The 20,208-nt window shown below is 37.6% G+C and overlaps 1 protein-coding gene across 6 annotated transcripts in view; it reads right to left on the bottom strand.

Moving 5' to 3' along the window:
- The window catches only part of WDPCP (WD repeat containing planar cell polarity effector), a 161,315-nt gene that overhangs the window by 43,847 nt on the left and 97,260 nt on the right, over nt 1-20,208 (bottom strand). For all 6 annotated transcript variants that reach the window (XM_026844249.1, XM_026844250.1, XM_026844248.1 and 3 more), the window contains one exon: nt 3,775-3,838. In XM_026844249.1, the coding sequence (XP_026700050.1) occupies nt 3,775-3,838 (64 nt within the window). The remainder of the gene's footprint in view (nt 1-3,774; nt 3,839-20,208) is intronic.

The following is a 20,208-nucleotide window of genomic DNA, read 5'->3' as shown; positions in this document are numbered from 1 at the left end:
AAGTGGCTTTCATCGTGGTTCCTCAAGTTGCTGTCATAAAGAATTAAAAATAATAAAAATAAATAAATAATTTTAAAAAAAGAGTAGCTCTTCTCTCTATCTCTAAATAAGCTTTAGAAAGAAAAGATTACATATATAAAAACTCCTAATTACACAATTTCAGATCAAATTTAGGTGTTCCTTATTCAAATAACCCAGCAAAATTGGATTTTCTAAAAATTTATAACTCTCTGAGAAGAATAAAACTAGAAAATAAATAAAAGAGAAAGAAGAAACACTGGATTAGAGGTTGCCTTAAAGAATGACAGAAAAAAAATAATTAAATTAGCTGAATATTCATTACAGATTTATTCACACAATTATCTATGAATTTATCAGTCCAAAGATCACGTGTAACTTTCAAAAACAATGGTGACAATAAAAACAATTTCCAGCTGCTTATCGGGAGTTTGCTGAAAGGGCTGTATTTTATCATTTAACAGTTTGATTACTTTTTGGACTACTTCCTTTTTACCCTCATCTTTGTGACTCACAGAGCTGGCCCTTGGTGAGCAGAAGTCATTTGAAACACTGATGCGCATTTGTCTACAGGATATTTCTGGGCAAAATTCCAACGTTTCTTCGAAACATGCACTTTCCTCATCAGTGTATCACCCAAGATCTGACAGTTTTATTAAAGTGTCTTTTCCTTGCATTTTTTTTCTACCTTTGGTACGTGGGATGGCCTTTTGAATTTTCAGCAGCTGAGAGCTGGAGCATACTACAAAAGGATTTCAAGCTAACAACCCTTCTATTGCTTGATCTTTTCTGTCACAGATTGGATCAGTCACTGTCCAATAAATGTAGCTGTTGTTCATGATATTATGTCCTTTTCAGTTTTATTTTTTATTGAACTTTGTAGGAGATGATAATAATTGATGGACTTAGATGTGACGTGAGGGTAAAGCTTATGAAGAGACACAGCAGTGCATATTATGTCTTGCTATGGCATCATACTAGTGACGCTATAGCTACAGGACTAACTTTTAAGCCTTTTTTTTTTTTTTTTTCTATGAAAAAAATTAGCTCTCATATAGCATTCTCTAAACTTCTTTGCAATCTCAAAACAAATAACAGGATTGCTGCAGAGCCCTGTTTGGTGAAATTGATGCTCAGGATAAATTCTCCAAGACACATGACATTTCCTTAGAAGTCTCAGAAGATGGGTATTCAACATTTGGATCCTCCTCTGCCTCTGCTGTATCTGCTCCTCTCTATCCTTTCCTTTTTTATTCTTCTCTGTTCCCCTTTAATATTTTTTTTCTCATTTTGCTTATGTCATCAGGTATCTTTCTTTAGTCTACTATTTCTTTCTGAAATCCCATTAAATTGACTAGGAATAAGGTGGCATGACTCCTAGAGCCATCTGAGGTTGTATAAATGGATTTGTTGGTCTGTAAAACAACAGTACAAATAATTGACCGATATATTAGTTATTCATACTGCACACAATTAAAAATGCTTTAAATACAGGTAAAGTCAAGTTGTATGTTATTAATTGCATTTTGACCTATATAAACAATATATACAAATGATTCAGTGTTAAGCAGAAGTGAAGGATGCACAAACCTTGCTTAGCAATAGTATTGTTATACTAATACCTAGGAGGACTGTAAGCTTCCAGGGAACAGATTATCTAACTCTCAGTATTTAGTGCAATGAAGCCCAATTCCTTAGCAATCACCATGGCACAAATAAATACTTTTTATGACCTGTGAACCTTTAAACTTCTTGAGTCCTGTACTTAGTAGTCTTGCAGCAGTGCCATTGTTAACTTATTGTAAAGTTTGTTCATTAGTACCTTACTTAGGAGATGAATTAGCAAAAGGACATTTCCCCAGAAGAGGCAGAGAGTTAACAGAGGATGCGAAGACGCAGGTGTATGTGCTGCTTATTGCATAATTTAGGGGAAACTACGAGGAATCTCAAAGATAATGCAAGCAGAACAAGGACAATATATAACTGGTTTTGATCTCACAGTAATGTAAGCCAGCAGGAACTACGTGGAAATATATATTTATGTTTAAGAGCATTGGTGAGATGAGAAATGGACAGTAGGTGTTGAGAGAAGAAAGAGAAAACAAAGAAGAGTAGGAAAGGACGGAGCTCATTTCTCGGTGAACACAGAAACTCCTCTTGAAGAAAGTTGGAGAAGCTTTTTGTTGAAAGGAGGACATGCTACTACTTGTGGTGCCAGGTACTGACAGTCCCTCTCTCTTGTTAGCAGCTTTGGACCCATCTCTTGACCCAACACTTGTGTTTCCCACGCTGCGGCAGAGATGCTCCCTCAGTCCTCCTGTCAGAGGAGGGAAGGAAAAAGATCACGTAGGAAATACTCTCAGCCATATGGCAGAGGGCTCTTGAGATGGCAGGCCAAATGCTGGGTCATTTGTTCTGCCAGAATTGCTGACATTACTCAGGGAGAATTTATTATCTGTATGGTGGGCGAGCCTCTGACAAAAAGCTGTAACGTGCCACAGACATGTTAAAGCCTACATCTTATATGGGGCTGCAGCAGTGCTTAGCTTGATTAGGTATAAAATTTGTACTGAAGAAATTACATTACATAAAAAAAGGAAAGAGATGAGCTAAAAAGAGGAAAAATTGAGGAGAGTAAACATAAAACATGTAATGAATTTCCTAAAAGTCTGACATTTCCACCACATTCTTTTGATGCATACTTAGAAAAGTTTATCGCAGTATTCACATCTTTCTAATTAGATGGAACAAGCCAGATGATTAGAGCTGTGAAAAAAACATCAAAAGGTTCACACAACTTTTTATATAATTAGAAGGGAATTTTCATAACCCATAAAAGCAGGATTTAATTGTGTAATTTAACATACAATTTAAATATCAAGATTGAACTAGCAGGGCAAGTGACTTAATGGGATAAATGATATTAACATCTAGTGTCAAAGCTTAATTTAAACAACAGAATGTCTTCATTATGCAAAAGAGTCAAGCAAACGAATCGTTCAAAGGGCCTTTTTTTCAACAAGCCCCTCTTCTATTGTTTCTTTGAAAACAATGAAATCAGCTGTGGAGCAGCAACATGCTGAGAGACTAGGAAAGCACGATTGGCTTTGTCCATCTGACCTCACTGTGACATTGTGGTGCAAGATCTTATAAAACAAGAGCCTCCTGCAGAGCTCACACAGAGGACCTTTTAAGAGCTGGTTAATTTTACTTTTGTAGCTAATTAAATGGGAGGGGGCAGAGAGTGCATGAAATGTAAAAACCCTTGTGTTGATGCTGCTGAGCTTTGTTGTTTTAAAAGTACCTGTAGAAGCGTTCATAATTTGTCACTTTTCACAAAACCCTAAGAGACAAACTAAGAGCATTCAGGATCCCCAGGATATGGCCAGCTCTTGTGTCCCGGACTCAGCAGTTGTACTTCTTAAAGGAATGGATTAGAAATATATAAGCTTATTAGAGTGAAAAATGACATTCACCCACATCAGGACAGATGAAGAAGGGGAAAGTTCAAAAAGATATACATTAATTCCCGGAAAATAAAGAATAGCCTTTAGGCCATGCTAGGGAAAATGTCAATGACTCTAAAGATACTCAACTCCTACTGATGAGTTTTGTGATGGCAAAGGGCAAACCAGGTAGAATAGTTCTGTTTTCAGTATGTGTCTAAGACTCCAAATGACACGGATCCATTTTAATGTGGACAAAAGCTGACAGGTGACATCCTGATAACAACCTCTGTCTCCAGAAATGACTCACCATGAACAGGTCCCGAGCACCTATGTCAACAGCTAGAAGAAATGCTTTTTCAAATCTCTGATACCTGCAAGAAAAAGGAAACATGTCACTTGCAGAGAATAATTTAAGAGCTGCATCAGGTTTTGTTAATGGCCAGATGAAGTCTTTCAGTTCTCATCAAAAGTGCTGCCAAGGTTTTATTAGGGAAGCTTGATACACTCAGACTGCAGAACTATGAGGCAGGACAGTGACTACTCATAACCTTCTTCATCAAGTGTTATGTTCAGTGTTGAGTCCCATCAGATCCAGCTGAACTAATTGAAGGAGGTGAAGGTACTGTAGGCCATAACAAATTTATCATTTGAAAGATACCAGCCACAACATAGATGAATGCTAGCCCCAAGAACATTGTTAGGAACCTCAAAGTCCCCTGCAGAAAAGACTAATCCCCAGTCTCACAAGACTTCAGAGGTCCTTGTAGAAGTTGGCAGAGTTTTGTCCTCACAAACCCTTCAGTACAGCTCTCTGAAGATGATAATCCAGTCGAGTCATGCTAAACAGTCACGAATCCCCAGGGACTAAAAAAGGTAAGGGGTGACACTGCTTTGCCTCCTAACTCCCTCAGCACAGTAGTGGCACAGAATCTTGAGAGTTTTCTGAAGATCCTATGGTGAGGACGGTTGTGTCAATGATGCAAAACAAGGAGAAAAGGGGCAAAATTCACAAAGATTACCTCTAAATGTGCTCTAGAAGGCGCCACCTGAGTATCACCTAGAGATAGAGTGACAGAGTGGAGTAGGAAAGGAGCAGTGTAGACGTGGAACTTCACCTTTACTGTTAACCCAGGAGGGCTGTATCATGGCATACTGAGATCATTACTCTGGTGGGTTCGAGGGCTTGCTGAGCAACAACTCTTTCCATTTGTAATGAATGACACCGACCCTTCTTCCCACCCAGAAACCATAGACCATCATCTCCTGGCAATTACAGCAAATACCTACCTGTGATGGAGATACTGTGGAAAGCTGTATATATCCCCTTGTTTGCAATCCTTGGGAATTCCACAGAAGCTAGAGGAAACAAGCCATCCATCACAAGCTTCCTCAGAATATATACAACATTGCACTGGCAAAGGCTAATCACAATGGGAAATTCTGCATTGGGCTAATGCCTCTTTTATACTAGATATAGAAAATTACTCTCTGACGATCACTCTGTACTGTGAAAAAGTGATTCTATTTGTACACATTTTCTTCTACTGCATGTTTTAAGCTGTTTAAAAATAGTTTTGATGATAGTTTTGGATATGCAAACCAACAAAATACCTCAATTTTATTTCAGTTTGTGAAGCAAAAGATTGATTCCCTATAGAATAATTTCTGTATTTTTCTCATTACTGGTAAAGTTTCCCTCATTTCACCTGTTAATTTCAACAATAGATCAGTTGTAGATGCTTGAAGTTTGCAAAGATGTCTTCTTTGCCCCCGTGGGGAAAAAGCAGCATTGTGATTTCTCAGTGTTAGTAACGTGTAGTTTGTGTTTGCCCAATGAATATCATCAGACAGCATCATATGGATGCCAGTATTTATGTTGTATACCTTGTGGGTATCTTAGGAAACAACGGGCAATGCTGTAGCTCTTCCTCAGGCCAGTGTGAACAAGAGGAAACACTGGAACCCTTCTTCCCATTGGTGAGTGAAGGAGTCCCATATGATGTACCATACTGGGACACCTGTTTCTGGCCAAAGCCTAAGTGTTTTTCTGGCTCCATCTTGTATGGCCTGATTGCTCTTTTCTCTTCTACCACACACTTAGAATGATTAAGCAGATTGCAAGATAGAGCCGGAGAGGACCTTCCTCAAGGAATAACACTCATGACAAGAAGGTATAATACGTTAGCTTAAGTAGAAAAGAAAATGCACTCTCCAGGTGAGGTTCCTAGGCGTTGGGAGTGGGGAGTCCTTTCCTCCCTAAAGCTAATCTCCTTGCTGTGTCTTCCAGGCACTAATTTGCAGCCCTCCTCACAGAACCTGTTTAAGGGAGGGGAAAAGATGAATTAAGGTTAACCTCTTGATCACTGGAGAACAAGCAGTGCACCATCATTTTATCATGCACATCTATGTATCTGAAGCTTTTCAACGTGCTTTCTATGAAGGATTTTCCATTAAAGTACATTGTTTTGTCATGTCACTTCTGAAGCTATGCTTTAATTTAGACAAATGAGTACATGTTAAAATACATGTATCTTGAATAGTTACCATATATATCTTTTCCTGACACATTTTTCTTTTCAATTATGGATTAAATATCTATTCTTAGTACTTTGAGGGGAAATTGGAAGCCAAACAGAAACTGCCTAATATGACGAGCTAAAAAGAATGTCTGCATCATTATTTTGTTTTTCCAAAGTTATAACTATACAGACATTTGCTTTAGCTTGCAACCAAAAAATATAAAGTAACTTTTTCATTTGATTGACCTGCACAATGGAATCATGGCCTTAAAGCTGTCATTTCTTTGCTGTTTCACAAAGACTTCAATTTTTTTTCCTTTAATCAACATTAAACTTTGGTCTTATGAACCCTATTCATAAAACTGTGAAGTTAGCTCATTCTTTTCAGATCTGTACTGAGAAAAAAAAAAGGGGGAAAAAAAGACTATCCAAGAAATGCTCTTCACAAACCAAGAGAGCTGGAAATAACACAGATACTTCATAAATTATTATAAATGGAATTGAGTTAAAATAAGGTGAAGGTTTCAAACAGGAATGACAAGTTTGCATTACTTAGGCAAACAGTATTAAATCAGTCAAGAATGTCCAGGTCTTTTAAAACTAGCTTTAAAAGAAGATACTTGTTATTTTGAGTCTCTTTGGCATGGAAGTTGTGATGTTTTTATTCTACAGGAACAATCAGAGAGATTTCTGTGCAGCATGAGACTGACCTCAAGCTCAATGTGTTTTATAAGCATGTTTTGTTGTGGGAAGACCTCTTGCTATTACTAGCACATGTATATTTTATCAGCTCCTCAAACAAACAAACAAACAAACCCCTTTTGTTCTTGTGCTACAAGAAGGTACAATATTTGCTTTCTAAAATGGCATCTACAGGGTATTTGTCTTGAAGTGTCTTCCCATCCCTCCCTCCACCTTGTTATTATTCCTTGCTTTATAATAACTCCAGCAATCAAGACTTATATGTCTCTTGAAAAAGAGAGATAAGGAAATCTGCCTGTAAACCATGAAGTTCAGCCACTTGTTTGGTCAAAGTGACAGCCAACAGAAATATGACCTTCAAGATTAAAACTCTCAAACTGTGATTAACTATATAGGATAGACAGGAAAACACTTCCCTGAAAGCTGTTTAGCACATACAATATTAAGTTCAAATTCTCATATAATAAAATAATACTTATTATATGCACTTATGCAACCTTTCTACAACTATTCTACAAAAATGTAAAAAAGATAACTATTAGTATGTCTGTTGTATGGACAAGGAAACAAAGGGGAAATGTGAGTGATACGACAAGGGTCATGCAGGTCAAAAGGTCAAAAATGGTCGAGGCAGAGAAGAATCCAAACCTGCCTTCCATGGTGGACTGGCAGACCTGTTGCTGCTTGTATTTTGAAAATATAACAACTGAAAAGATGCCAGGAAAGCATTTTATTTTTAAATAAAATATGTAAGTAATACAACAATATAATGTTATTTATTAACTTCAGAGAGGCTGTTCTTTTCATTGGCATAAATAAAAAGAGAATCAAATGCCCAGGGTTTCCTCTTGGTGGATGTTCAGAAATAAGGTGATTTAAAATACTGTAGATCGAAATAATGTGCATGGATTGCAGCCCACGGAAAAGGGAAAAGAAGTCTCTTCAGTTTATATGAGAGGTTCTACAAATATATCAAAAGGCAGACTTTTGTCATCTGTGTTCCACAACAGCAAAATTGAATGTGGTCACCTAAAGGTAGAGATATACTATTCAGGCTGAAAATGGCCAACTTGAAAATATTTGTAATATTTACTCATAATATTAAAAAATGTCATAAGAAGTTCAGGAACGAGAAAAAAAAAATCATGTGGAGGGAGGAGGAAGGGAAGGGAGAGAGAGTTCATGCAAGCAAGAAAGAAATATAGTGCAGAAAAGATGGAAACATTTCTTTAGGGACTGGTTACAACCAACAAGCCTTCTTAGACATGCCCATCAACCATGTAAGCATATTCCTTGTGCTGGGCTGATAAAGGAGGGCTGCAGCAGTTTTTTCCCTTGTCTTCAATAAGGGTACACAACATTTAGAAAATAATCTGCAGGGGAAGAGCTGTGGCACAAATAATATTTATAAGGCAATCCTTTTTAATGGAAGAAATTTCAGAGTCCTCCTCATCTCACAGTCCAATCAAGGGTGATATGCATTCAAAAAGTGAGTATTAAATATGCACTGAGCAAACAGAACAGGAAAAAAATGAATATTGAAATAATTTACATGTAATCAAACTACACTGAAATTAAGTTTTAATTGTTCAGTATTCTGTGATGCATATGCAGATTTTAAAGTATTCAGAATATCAATCAAGTGTTTACTTACATCAAGCAATTGTATTTAAGCATACAAAACAGATGATGAAAATATGTTCAATCAGCTACACTCCCAACATTTACTGCAAGGTTTACATGATCACTTTTAATTCAGTTATTTCATTTAATATTTCAATTTAATAGCTCATTCTTTCATTCAATTTCTAGGCATCTTGCCCATTTCTTAAACACAATAATAATAATTATTCATAAAAGGAGCTGTTTCCCATAAGTTCTCATATCAGCAATTTTTGGAACAGAAATGGTTTTCATGCTTTTTTTTCCCCCTCAAAAACGTTGTTATTATGTGAAATATTTTCCTTTTAAATTAGACAATATTAAAAAATGGCATCTGTAAAATGACTCTGCACTCCGTTTCAATGGAATTCTAAACCAGAATAATTTGAGTTTATCAGGTTAAAGAATGTAAAAAGTGTATGGCTACGTTGCTAAGTGGTTGATTAAAATGGGGACAGACTGGTTTTCAACCAACTGTTGAACATAACACCACTGATTTAGGCATGTAGCTGTATTTCAGAATACCATTCCAGAGACCATTTAAAAAAACCTTGGTCCAGGGTTTAAGGTCTTATATATTTCACATGAAAAATATAGATGTGCAATGAAGTCAGGTATAGATGGTGTAACATCACTAAAATGACAACCCTGACATTCTATTGAACTTCAAGGAAATGTCAGTAAATTTGGAAGACTTAGATTGCTATGTAATCTTTCATACAGAAAATATAGTATTAGTCAAAGACACATATCCTGCATTTTATAGTGAATGCTGAAATATTGACACTTAATAAGAGTTCATGGAGAGGAATAAATACATGAAGATCTTACATTTCACTAAAAAATGCAAAACACTTTAAATGAAAGTCAACCCAAAACGGATACAATTTTACCCTAATGAGTTCAGTAGGACACCCCACTTTAAATAAGACAGTTGTGGAGAAAATTAGACCACTCAATGCAGCTGGAGACCAGGAACTCTCCAAAGAACCTATCTTTCCCTCTTTCCTCAAACTGTAGGTTTGTGTTTCAAAATTTCTGAATAATGAACTGTCTGGAAAATAGACTATCCCCGATATTACTGATCTCCTTTGGCAAAAATCAATTAATCGCTGAGTATTGACTGCAGCTAGACTATTTCAATAACAATTTATGTGCAAAGGCATACCAAATTTTTCACGTAGCACAATCACAAATTTAAACCATAACTGCTGTTTTTTAAAAGAAGATATACTGTGAGCAACAAAGTATTGTTGATTAGTTTCCTATGCTTCCCTCCTAGACTGGTCTCAGCACAGTAACTCTACCTGTTCTTTATGTGCCCTGCCAAAACACGCTCCAGACAATATACTGTCCTCCTCCCAGCTGGGTACACTCAGCTCCCTCCCAGCAATGGTTTGAGCAAGAGGCAACTTAGACTGTGTTTGGTGTTAAGCAGCGCATGTCTTGATTGGCAGAACATATATCTGCTGAACTTTCACTGTAGCTTTTTGGGATGCAGATAGCTCCTGCATCCTATTCAAGCCTAACTGCTAATTTTCACAAAACTGACAGGCATTTGCTTATTTCTGAGATTTCTACCTCTGAAAAGTTGGTTGAGATTCATCAATGATTCTGTAAGTTAGTAGGGAACTGACGGAAGTGTCAATGGATGCCTTGGTCAGTTACAACCTCTGAGATGCTAGTGGCATTATTTTGTCAACCTCCTGCTATTATGCTACTAGTTTTTAAGATTATGAGTTCTTTTGAACAGGACACACAAACCTCTGAGGAGGGTCTACAACCTTGTTGCCTTCTAAGACACTCTCATACTGACAAAGTGCTGCAGAGCACACCAACGGCTAATGGAGAAACAGCCACTGGGTCTATATGTATGTGAGTCAAGGGGATAATCTAAATTGTACTTTAGATGCAGAAGCTCTGAAGGTTGCCCAGGTATAATCTATACATCCCTTTAGGCCCAAATTTAACAAAGCATTAATGTATGGATTTATGACCTATAATTTTCTGTGGGTCCTAAATATGGGCATGTTAAGTGAAGGGCTGGATTTGGGGCCTGAGTGACTCATTTAAAAATAAACCCCTTATGGAGCCTTTCAAAGATCATATACAAATAAGTCTCAAGTAAAAGGTACTGAATAACCATGAGAAAATCTGAAATGGACACAAATATCTTAAGCCACCCAAAATTTCTGTTACGTGAAGTACACTGTCAAATTACATACCTCTGAACTAAAGGAAGTCCACCTATAACTTTATAGATTGTTGGGTGTAGAACTGAATGCCCTTCACATCAAAGGGTACCCTCTGGTATGAAGCAAGAAAACAAACCAACCAAATTAAAAAAACAGGAGGAAAGAGAAAGCTAATAAGGGGAGCCAGACAGTATGGCTCCCTGAACAGAGAAAGCCCTCGAGGGCTGTAACTGGCTGTGAGTCTTGAAGATGTTCCCAACCCACCCCCCCCCAAAAAAAATCTTACCATGTGATTCCTATCTTCTAGGATGATATTCTACTTAAGAAAACCTAAAGATATTCTTGTGTGAAATAGTTCAGATGACTATGTTAAACATCCATGCTGCTTCTCAGGACAGGCTTTCTATGTTGAAAGAAAAGCTGTTTAGACATTTTTGAGTCAGATTTTCAAGTGAACCAAGGTAATTTTTGAATGAAGTAGTTTAGTAAGAAGGCATCATTTAAAATTTTAAAATACACATTTAGTAAGAAATATTCTAGAAAAAAAATAGCAGTTATAGCTATAAAGAAAGCTACGCCATTTATTTGTTGACCTTTGCTCAAACTAACTATAAACCAGCACTATTTCAACACTATAGAACTCTCTTATATCTACACCAAAGAAATATTAGTTTAATTATTCTGATCCTATGAATATTTATGTCACGTTTCCCATGTGATGTTGGTCCATCATGTTAGCCTGAGTTCTTGTAGAATGGGTCACTGAAGAGGATGACTGTTGGAAGCAACAGTGATATTTTCCTACTGTGTAGTACAATTCCTTCACATCTGTCAAGTGCTCTGAGATTTTCAGTAGTAGGTGCTATAAAAGTCTGGATAACAGCAATTTATTACTGTTATAAATTATTATTATATAAATTGAAACTACGATGGTTTAGTTCTTTTTTAAACTAGATTCAGTCTTTTCTCTTGTAACATGCACTTCCTTTGAATTTGCCACACTCTGTATTTCCTTTTTCATAATCATTTTCCTTTAAGAGAATATATTTTGTTGCCATAGCAATATTTCCCTACCTTGCAATTTTATCATAGTGGCTTTCCATCAGGTTTCTCTAAGCTGCAACTAACACCCACCCAGCAAACACAGCCTCCCCCCAACTGGAAAACTCTCTGTTCCCCCAACCTCTTACGACTTAGTAACTTCTCAACAGTCTATCTTTATCTTTAAATACAGACACACTCCAACATACTCTTCTAAAGTACTCTGGGCTAAAAACAGGTGTTAATTAAAAATGCTGATAAGAGTCAGTGACACCTGTTGTTTCACATTTATTTTACTCAACCCTGTCTGTTAAATCCTAGCCTTTATTGCATTAATTCGCTTCTGCTTTTCTTCTTTTCCAGCTTTATCCCTCTCACTCTGGTGATCATGTAAACTTAACAGTATGTCTTGAAAGCTGGATTTTATTGAGCAAACATATCAGCATGTCTACACACTAAAGACAGCTCTATAACAGAGGCCCAGTATTATCGCTATGGTTAAGGATGAGTTGCTGCCTCTATAATAAATCTCTATTGCATATGTGTGATATCTCTGCAATTTCAAACTGCAGCAGATGAAAATTTGGTATTAAAGATGAACAGGCCTTTTTCCTCCTTGACTTTCCATAAGGTACAGGGCCAATTCTCCCTCATGCCTAACGCTGGATAAGATGCAGGTTTTTTAGTGCTAAGACTTCTCACTATTTTCTAAAGCTGGCTGCCTAATAATAAATATCTAATTACAAAGTCAAGGTACATGGCCAAATTTGAAATCACTCGTTGAGGTCCATTACAGTATATTTATTTTATCTCTCTAGCCAGTATTTATTATTTCTTTACACTAAAATTATGCAGTGTTAATGCTCATAAAATTCTCACAGAAGAACTCCATAACAGCAAATATAGCCACAAGGAGAGACAGACAAGAACTTCTCTAAAACTCTGATCGTATGAATTTTGGCACATTTTTGAGAGCAAATGGAAAACTTAGGAGTATTTTATGCTTTTTCTGCATAGCATCATACACAAGAACATAAAATGTAAAATGACCATTTGCTTAGACTAAAGGTACATCTAACCTAATATGTTGCCAACAGCTAGGCACCTGGGAAACAACATAAGAACAGGGCAAGCATATGGTGATACTTTGCTATGTAGTCTCCTAGTCTCCAACAATTTGTGGTTCAGGGATTTGCTGAACCAAAGGCGGTTTCTATGATGGTATTCCTCAGTGAATTTCTCTTCCCTGAACTCTGCCTTTTAACTCATATACAATTTTATCATCCACAACATCCTGTGGGAAGGAGCTTCATATTTTAATTATATGTTATGTGAAGAATCACTATATTTTGAAACCGCCGTGTGTTCCCTTCACTTGATGACCCCTAGTTTTTGTATTAGGAAAAGCAGTGAGCAGTCATTTACTGTGCTTTTTCTACCTAACACTCACAAATTAATAGATCTCTATCTCAGTTGCCTCCTCTTTAGGTCGAGGAGTTCTAGTTTATTTAGTCATTCCTTTCACTAAAGCTGTTTCATGACTTTAATCATTGTGGCTGCCCTTCCTAAAGCTTTTTGAGTTCTACTATATCCTTTCACAGATTATGGGACTCCAAAACTACACACAAAATTCAGGTGAACTGAAGTTCACTGTTTTGTTGTCTATTCCTTTTCTAAGAATTCCTGGCCTCCAATTTGCTTTTTGTACTTGTGCTGAGCACTAAATTGACTATTTCATAGCTGTAGAGTTATAAGACCAAATTCTTCTTCCCGAATAATGGTGATCTCAGACTCTATCATTTTATACATTAAGTTAGAAGTCACCCCCTGCCACGTGCTTCACTTTGAATTAATTTACATTTAACTTTCTCTTCAGTTGTGACACTGTTGCCGAGTCCTGTGAAGCCCTTTCGCCGTTCTTCACGGCAGGCCCTATCTTAACTAGTCTTAATAATTTAGTATCATTAGCAAATGCTGGCACTTCGTTATTTGCTCCTTTGCCAGGCTACTTATAAGTATAGATCTGCTATACTTATAATTTCCATTGGTGACCTCCATTGACAACTGACCATTTACTCTTACCCTGTTTCTTACCTTTTGATGAATTGCTTATCTATGAAAAGGGAGCTTCCTTCTTATTCTGTGGCAGCTTAGTATCTTTAAGGTATTTTGATGGGAGACCTTCCAAAAAGGTCTTCAACGGTCAAAATTTCATCAGTAGCAGCTGGATATCCATTACTGACATGAGTGCTGACATCAAAGAATTTAGAGTTTTGAGACATGACTTGCCTTTATAGAAATCCTGTTGACTCTCCCACAATGCAATGTATCTGTCTGTATGTTCACAATTATTTTAAATATAGTTTTTACTAATTTCACTGGTACATAGGTTGGACTTGCAGGGCTATAGTTCTTCAAGGCCTCTCCAGACTGTGTTTTGAAAACTGACATATTTTCCATGTTCCTGTCCTCAGGTTCTAATGACATTCTAAGTAAAAGGTTGTACACCACAGTGTGTATTTCAGCTGTTTTATGCTTGACTTCCTTTAGAAATTCTGGATTAATTTTATGTAGTGCTGGTCATATTTTACTGTTAATCTATCTATAGTATAACTGCTTTTGCTTATCAGTGTAAACTAAGAAATAGCCCCATCCTCTCCTATTCTGGCCAACTGGTCACAATGGGATTTTTAGAGATCTGCATGCTTACCTGCTTTTTGTGACTTTCTGTAAACCTTTCTTCACATATTTTTGTTAGTCTTTGTGCCTTTCTCCTTCTATTGCAGAAACTATATCTGAGCATCTTATATCTAAGATCTTTCTGTTAACTGGCCAATAATAATGTGATACAGGAGCTAGAAATTTACAGTGCAAATCATTCCATTTATCTTCAAACAGCTCACCTTTACAAGGCTAATTTAAGCTAATCAGGTAGGCTCCCTTTATAGTTAATTTATAGGGATAGGCACTGATGTTTGATTCTTCATGCTTATCTTAGACATCTCCCTTCAATGGGATTACTCATCCTTTACGTGCCCATGTCTCTATATGAACTTCTGAGGAAGCCCAGATGAATGTGTAGGACACCTAAATTCTACATTATTAAGTCAGGAGAGGTGAGGTGCAGCCCCAGGACACTACATCCAGTTATTGGACAATTGACTATTGCTGACTTCTGTTCTAAATTTTACTTATGGTAACCCCTCCTTAGCAGGCTCTTCAGTTCTGAAGAACCATAAAAAGGAGCTCTGCATTTGAAGATGGGAAGCTTAGGGCTGCCTGACTGCTCGGTTAGTTCTTCCTGGAGGGTACTGAATGGAAATGGGAGAAAAGTCAGAAAAACAAAGCTCTTTAGGGAGCAAAACTAACAATTTTTTTTTCACACAACAAATGGATTACAGATTGCCAAGCCACATTCTGCTCTGATCCAATGAGCTGAGCTCAGGACAGAATATTGTCAGATGGTCCATATACAGGAAAGTGAAGTGTAATGGTGGGGGTCAGGAAGACTCTGAAGATGAATGGAGAAAAAGTGTCTTGGTAAAGAGATGAGACATAAATCAATCTGGAAAGACTGCAAGGAAAAAAAAAATAAATCTTAAATTCAGGTTCTTGGTCAGGACCTCAAGAAGATATTTTTGAGTGTCACTTCAGAAGGAGATACTATTAGTGACTAGGTAGAGTTGATGAGGAGGGAGTAAATGACGACCTGCAAAGGAAAGCTGAGGCTGACAGACTGCAGCTGCGGAAGGGTGGAGATATGTTGTTAAGAACTTCTTCTTGAGTTTTTGTCCATGTCTATAGTATATTTGCACTGTTTCTGCACTCAAAGTATGCCCAAATCCCCTCAGATTTCAGAGGAATTGCACAGCTGGTACAGCAGGAAAAAGCCACCTTATGAGGGCAGATTATCAGTTACACAACAAAACAAAAGAATGGTCTCAGCTTCTAAAAGTAGCAATATCAAAGTCAGATTAACCAGCATGTGGGAATAGCCTTGGCACAAAGAACGTTAGTCCAATGTAGCTATTCTGTGTTCCATTTTTCTGGTGCAGTCCCATGACATTATGGGCCACCAAACAGGCATTTGTTGGTGACTCTGGGAAAAGGCTCCATATTAGAGTAGCTCTGGGACTCCTCTAAGTGTGTGGGAGGGGCCATTTTTCCCATGCTCCAAGCAATGTCTCCCATTAGATTCAGCAGAAAATCTTGCCCAAATCTCTGACAGAGGTTTCTTGTGGTTTATCTTCATGGGATTTTATTCTCAAGCAATTATGTCATGTAATTTGGTTCCCCCCCCTCCATCCCCACCCCGATATTTTGCTCAGTATTTCTTACATTGCAATCACCACTAGAGAATTAAATCCTGGAGCCATTCCTGTGGCATCAAAGCATCTGGCTGAAATTGAAAATTGTTGTGGAGCTGGTTTAAGAAAAAAAAAATCATTAACAACAGAGGACTGAAGCAAAGACATTCTAAACTTTTCCGGAGGTATTTAACCTCTTTAACTGCAAAAATAATCTAGTTCCATTAAATAGATCCCTTTTTTTCTTGTTTCTAAAACAGGTCAAGAAGCATGACCAGGGGAATCTTTTCATGTGCAGTTCCATCACAGCAATTGAAATGCTCATTTATCAGTGCCGTGGTAATATGAAAACCTTTGGTTTTGATCGTTTTCACAAGATGACAAAAAATGACTCTTCAAAGTCCTCTCCAGAAGGTGCTACTTTAGTTAGAATGCTGCTACTGAACTTACTCCCATAGAGATGAATTCTGTTCATGTGGCCACCACAGAGAACCTGACTGACATCAGTGGTCATTTTATCTGAAGGCATAGTTTAATGCCTAATAGGTTACCTTATGAATATAAAAGACATTCTTAGTCCTGAACCATGTCATCATTAATGTTTATACATATTTTGTGACACACTATGTACCAATATAATTAGAGATTCTACTTTTAGGGTGCTCTTAAAAAGGATCATAAAAGCTCTTTGCTCACTCTGTCCCTCAGTTCCATACAGCTGGCAGCAGATGGGATTGGGAACTATTCCTATAGAGTTGAGGCATTTTTTTCACCTTTGATTTAGGGCCCTATTTAGGATGGAATACTCACAGTGAATATCTACTTTGCAGATTGCAGTATAGTGATATGGGAACCTGCTTACCAAGGGGTAGTTAGTACTGCATAAGTGATGTACCTGCAGGGCGGAAGAGCTTTATTTTAGCTTTTCAAAGGCTATCCTGGACTTAAGTGATAACTGACTGTGTCAAGGCATCATGTCAGGTAGTATAGCAGTACACTTCAGAACTCTTGAATAGTGAAGTGATTTATAAAAATCAGTACTGGCTGGAAGCAGCCCTCCCATGATGCTAATGACCACCTACTTTCTCATCTCCTTTATGAGTGTTTATTTACAAAGGAGCTCTATCAAGTTCTGTGTGTAAAGTCATACCACTTCATGAATGCTCTGCCTAACAGGTGCCTAAATTTTTTTTTGCATCATTAACCAGTAGCATCTTACACTGAACACTGGAAAGAGTGCACAACACTTGAGAGATTTGTGAAGGAGTAAAACCAGTAAAACTGTGGTGGAGGGTTTCATTTTTGGATTCAGACAAAGGAGAATATTTCATGAATCCATCCAAAATTCTACTAATGAATGTGATCAGAGCTGCACTTTGTTCTTGAAAGAAGCAAATGCACTATCTTGTTATTTACAACAGAGCTTTGCTTTGCAGGTAAACATATGGGAAAAAAACCCAGTGACATTCTCTTAATGGAGTTATCAGATAGAAAGGTTCAGTTTTGAATCTTAGTATTTTTCCACATGAAAAAAAAAAGGAAAAGAGATCCTTAAACTGTGTATTCACAAACACAAGATTACAAAGGAGGAAAGGGCACAGCAGAAACACAGCACTGTGGCTGCATTCAAATTCTACAACTCCTGAGCTGCATTTCAAACTTTACTTTCCACCTCAGCCTTTACCTCCAGATCATGCTACGTTACTTTCTCACTGTCTGAGGCAGAAAAATCTGAACAAAACAGAGCAGGCATGTGTTTGTGCCTCTCTGTGTGTGTCAAACAACCAAGATAATTTCATGCATTAGAAAATATGACAAGTACAATTTACGAATGCTTGATCAGAGTGAAGCAAAGCCATGAGTCAGCGATGCCATAGTTAACGAGTGAAAAACTATTCCATCCCATTCCATGTTCTGTACACGGCTAGATGAGGCTGTTATACAAAGGCAGGAGGTTGTGCAGCCACTCCCCCATTACACAAATACACTTAGTAGGCAGTGCTCAACAAAAGGGTGGGGGCAAGAAGGTTACAGCTCCCCAAGGCTTCCTAATAAATCCACCTCTGCTCAACATTTTACATAATGATATAATGCATTACATTATTATAAGCAGTGACATCATAATAAAATACCAGAGTGCTACTCAAGTGGCAAGGAACACCTAAGATATATTTCTATACATGTAATTCAGTTCCTGTATTTTTTAATTATAGATAAGAATTTAAAGTGAAAATAATAATTCATTCGATAAATACTGTTGTAATGGATCCCTGGCATATAATTAAGAGGCCTTTAATTTTAATTTTGTATACTGAACGCCTGGTTTTGGAGGTATTCCATATTCTCTACTCAGGGCTGTACCTGCAAAGCTCTAAGCTTCTATTTTAGTGGAAGCTGAAGATGCTGCATGGTTTGCAAATTTAAGAACTCAGCTTTTATAACGATGGATACAAGTAACATTCTGCGTCAAATATGTTGCAAGGCATTTTCCTTCCTTCTAATTGCAATCCATTACAATTGTGCTGTCAGTGTTCTTTGACCCTTCTCAGGTTGCAGCACCATTTTTTAACCCATCCTTGCAATACGGCCAGTAATGACAGAGCATCTTCTTTCTAAAGTGCCTGATACCTAAAAGAGGGAACCTACCACCACAGCATTCAGCATTTTCTAGAAACTGATCTCTGTGATGGTAGAAAAATAGTTAGCCTATAATCTCACTGATAATGTGAAAATGGATGTCTCCAGTTATTTGCAACTGGATATACAACCTTTCAGCCTACAGTAAAGATTAAAATCACTGGCACATGATTATTACTAAGTGAGGATAGCCTTTCTGAAAAGGTAACTATTTCTCAATTCTAGTAAATACAGACACATCTTTAAAAGTACAACAATAACTGGCACCTTTTTGGCAGACTCAGCAGGCAGGTCAAAGATTGTCTCAGCATGTAGAATGAATTAATATTTCTCTCCCAAGAGTGGGTCCTTCTAGAAAAGGCTTAAGGCACATTGGTGGGGCATTCAAAAGAAAGCTGGAGAAGGGGGTGAAAACTTTTGTTTATATGCACATTTTTCAGATTTAGATCTAGAAACATTTAAGTGTTTTAATGTTTTAATCATCTGTGAAAAACTCCACCCTTCCCTGTCCATTCCTTGTATGTCTGGTCTCCTCTATAGCCCACCACACTCATCCTAAGCTGTCTTCCCCCATTTTGCTCTGTACTCTGCCCTTCTGCAGGACTTTCTATGTCCCCATCCCTGCCTTTAGGCCTTCATCCCCAATTCCTCGTCTTCTACTCATGCTCCTAACCCTACTTTCCTCACTCTTCCTACGCCACTTCTGAGTTTCTTCCTGTGTGTTTTAGCTCCTTATCCTCTAGGTTTAACTTCTGTGCATCTGCTGCTTGCTTTCTCGGAAGCCGAAAGGAATTGCAGCAGGCCCTGCTCTGTTCCAAGAAATACTTTTTGAATATCAGCCATACTTATAGTGCATATAGTTTAGGAAGTGCTCGTTTCCTCCACTTCTTGCTGCAATAGGGTTCAAAGCAATCACTTTGCTTTTGCCTCCTCATGCTCACAAGTAACAAATATTCCCTAGTGCTGCATCAAGCTGGCACTGACAGTTTACAGTGCTTCTGAATTCAGATCTTCTTGTTTGGTCATGCTGACACATCTTCAGTAATAAAAATACATTCTGAAGATTCACTATTTGTAACTAGCCTGCAAGTATTTATGCTAAATGAATAAGGGTAAAAAAGTGACTAACTCAAATAACAAGGGTTGAAACAGAGAACTGATTTAAAATGTAGCCTTCCTAACACCCAGATAGAGTTGCTGTCTGACAAACAGATAGTAGGAGGACTACTCCATTTTCAGTGTCCTCATGGGCATAATATGGTGACCTGAAAAGGCCAGAGCACAATTTTCTGCTCACTTTTCTTCCTGTTGTGAACCTACAATTGTAAATGCAGGTTGGCAGAAGTGGCTTGCCTTGCTGGCTCCTCACAGGCAGATCTAATAGCAGCGACTGCAACTTTCACATCCCTGAAAGAATTAGTAACCACTGTGCCTCCCTCTGATTCTCCTAGACATTGCATCGTGCCTAGATGGCATTCTCTCACCCAGAACCATTGCTCCAACAAATCTGTAGTACTCACTGCTTAGCCTACATTCAAATCATTCTAGTCACTTAAAAAAACATCTAAAAGGAAATAAACACCAATTAAGGCACAGCCACTTTAATACAATAAAGATCAGCTCCGAACATCATTTCCTTGCTTTCTATCAGATAAATCTCCCATTTTTGAACATTTCA

This window comes from Athene cunicularia (genome assembly GCF_003259725.1).
Source record: "Athene cunicularia isolate RWA chromosome 3 unlocalized genomic scaffold, athCun1 chr3_part1, whole genome shotgun sequence".
NCBI classification, from domain to species: domain Eukaryota; kingdom Metazoa; phylum Chordata; class Aves; order Strigiformes; family Strigidae; genus Athene; species Athene cunicularia.
Note: the sequence above shows the minus strand (reverse complement) of the source record. Positions and strands in the feature narration are given on the sequence as shown.